Here is a 1,851-nt window from a genome sequence, read left to right on the forward strand (position 1 = left end):
CCAAGTAGTTTCAACAATGACTAAGAAGCACTTTGGCCCCTTGCGAAGTCCAAATACAAAGCGCCCCACTTTGGTTTGGTTAAAACCCCGCTCCCCCCCGCCGGCACAGTCACTTGTCTCCGGATAGAAAGTGCAGAAGCCAGAGCCTCGTCCTCCTCCCCGCTCCACGTGTTCCCCACCTCCCCCGCTTTGCCCCGGCGCGGGGGAGGCGGGGGGTCTGTATTAAGGCAGGAGGCTCTCGAGGGGGTAGGGCGGGTAAGAGGCCGCGAGCCCCGTGGCTGGGTGCAACGGGCCGGGCAGCCGGAGGGGGCAATAGAGCGGGGAGCCGAGCAGCGCCTCGGAAGGGGAGGGGAAGAGCTGGGGAGGCTCCGGCGGGTGGGGGGCGCCGCTGGCCGTCAGCGCCTCCCTCCTGCGCTCCAGCGGCGGGGGCCCGTAGGCGTAGAGCGGCAGGAGGCCGCCGCCGGCGTAGAGGGAGGCCGGCGGGTGCGGGTAGGAGCCCAGCGGGTAGGGGGCGGGCGGCGCGGCCCAGAGCGCCCGGCCCGGGGCGGGGGCGCGCTGGAAGGGCCGGCTCAGGATGCTCTCGATGGCGAAGGAGCTGGAGAACTTGGAGCCCGGCCTGGCCGCGGCGGCGCCCGCTCGCCCTTCCTCGGCGGGGCCCCCGGCGCAGCTGCACGGGGCGGAGGAGCAGCAGCAGCAGGGGGCGGCTGGTGCCGGGCGCGGGGAAGGCGGCGGCGGCGGCGGGGCGCGGCTGAGGCGCTTGCGGCGGCGGCGGAAGACCCCGTCGGCGAAGGTGTACTCGCTGCTGGGGTTGAGCATCCAGTAGTTGTCCTTGCCCCAGGGCCGGGCCGGGTCGCGCAGCACCTTGACGAAGCAGTCGTTGAGCGACAGGTTGTGCCGCACCGAGTTGCGCCAGCCCGTGTAGGCGCCGCGGAAGAAGGGGAAGCGGCCCATCAGGTAGTCGTTGATCTCGGCCAGCGTGAGGCGGCCGCCGGCCGAGTCCCGGATGGCCATGGCGATGAGCGCGATGTAGGAGTAGGGCGGCTTGGGCCGCCGCGTGTACGGCTTCCCCTTCCCGCCCTCGGCGCCCGCCGGCCCCGCGCCCGCCGCCCCCTCACTGCCCGGGCTGTGGGCGGCGCAGTCCCCGTCCGAGCCCAGCTCGCTATCGCCCGGCGCGGGGGACGGGGCCCCGCTGCCCTCCTGGTCGCTGCCGCCCAGCTTGTCCTCGTAGCGCGGGGCGAAGACCTCCAGCTTCATGGCGCGGCTGCTGCCCCGGCCTCTTCTCCCCCCGCCGCCAGGCTGGGGGCAGCCCTAGGAGCTGGGCTGGGGAGGTGGCTGGCTGATTTGGGGGGGGGTCTCCTTCCCCGTCGGGAACAGTGTCTGTGGGGGGGCTCTTGTTTCTCCCCCTGGTTTCCTTCTTGGCGAGCAGCGCAGGCTGGGGTTGCCTCCCCCTTCAGCCCTAGCAAGTAGCAAAGAACAGGGCCGGGAGGATTTGGTTGGAAGTGGGGAGGGCTCTTCCCACTTGGACAGGTCCCTGGAGAACAGGGTACCCCCCTCTTAGCCTCCTGGAGAGTAGGCTACTTAGGGGCAGGGAGGTCTCTCTCTTAGGGAGATGCACCGTGTCCTTCCTCACTGCTTTAACTTTGGTTGCTCCAGGTGGGAAAACAGGTTGTTGAAAGAAAACCACCTAACCCCAAGTCAGTCGGTCTGGGATGGGTAGTTCTGCAAAGTCAGATCCTTTCAACGTTTGATCCTGTCCCTTCTTCGGGAGAGGTTCCTCATGTTACTGTCCACAGTTCATCAGAGCAATAAAAATGGAACACGTTATCTCTAGTGATGTCGCAGTTGCTCCTC

The 1,851-nt window shown here is 68.3% G+C and overlaps 1 protein-coding gene across 1 annotated transcript; it reads right to left on the reverse strand.

Moving 5' to 3' along the window:
• Positions 1 to 222: 222 nt before the first annotated feature.
• On the reverse strand, positions 223 to 1,254 carry FOXQ1 (forkhead box Q1). Its single transcript, XM_024204157.1, has one exon. It carries the CDS (start codon positions 1,252 to 1,254, stop codon positions 223 to 225), a length of 1,032 nt encoding a protein of 343 aa, XP_024059925.1.
• Positions 1,255 to 1,851: the final 597 nt, after the last annotated feature.

This window comes from Terrapene carolina, unplaced genomic scaffold, assembly GCF_002925995.2.
Source record: "Terrapene carolina triunguis isolate 2854851 unplaced genomic scaffold, T_m_triunguis-2.0 Scaffold53, whole genome shotgun sequence".
NCBI lineage: Eukaryota > Metazoa > Chordata > Testudines > Emydidae > Terrapene > Terrapene triunguis.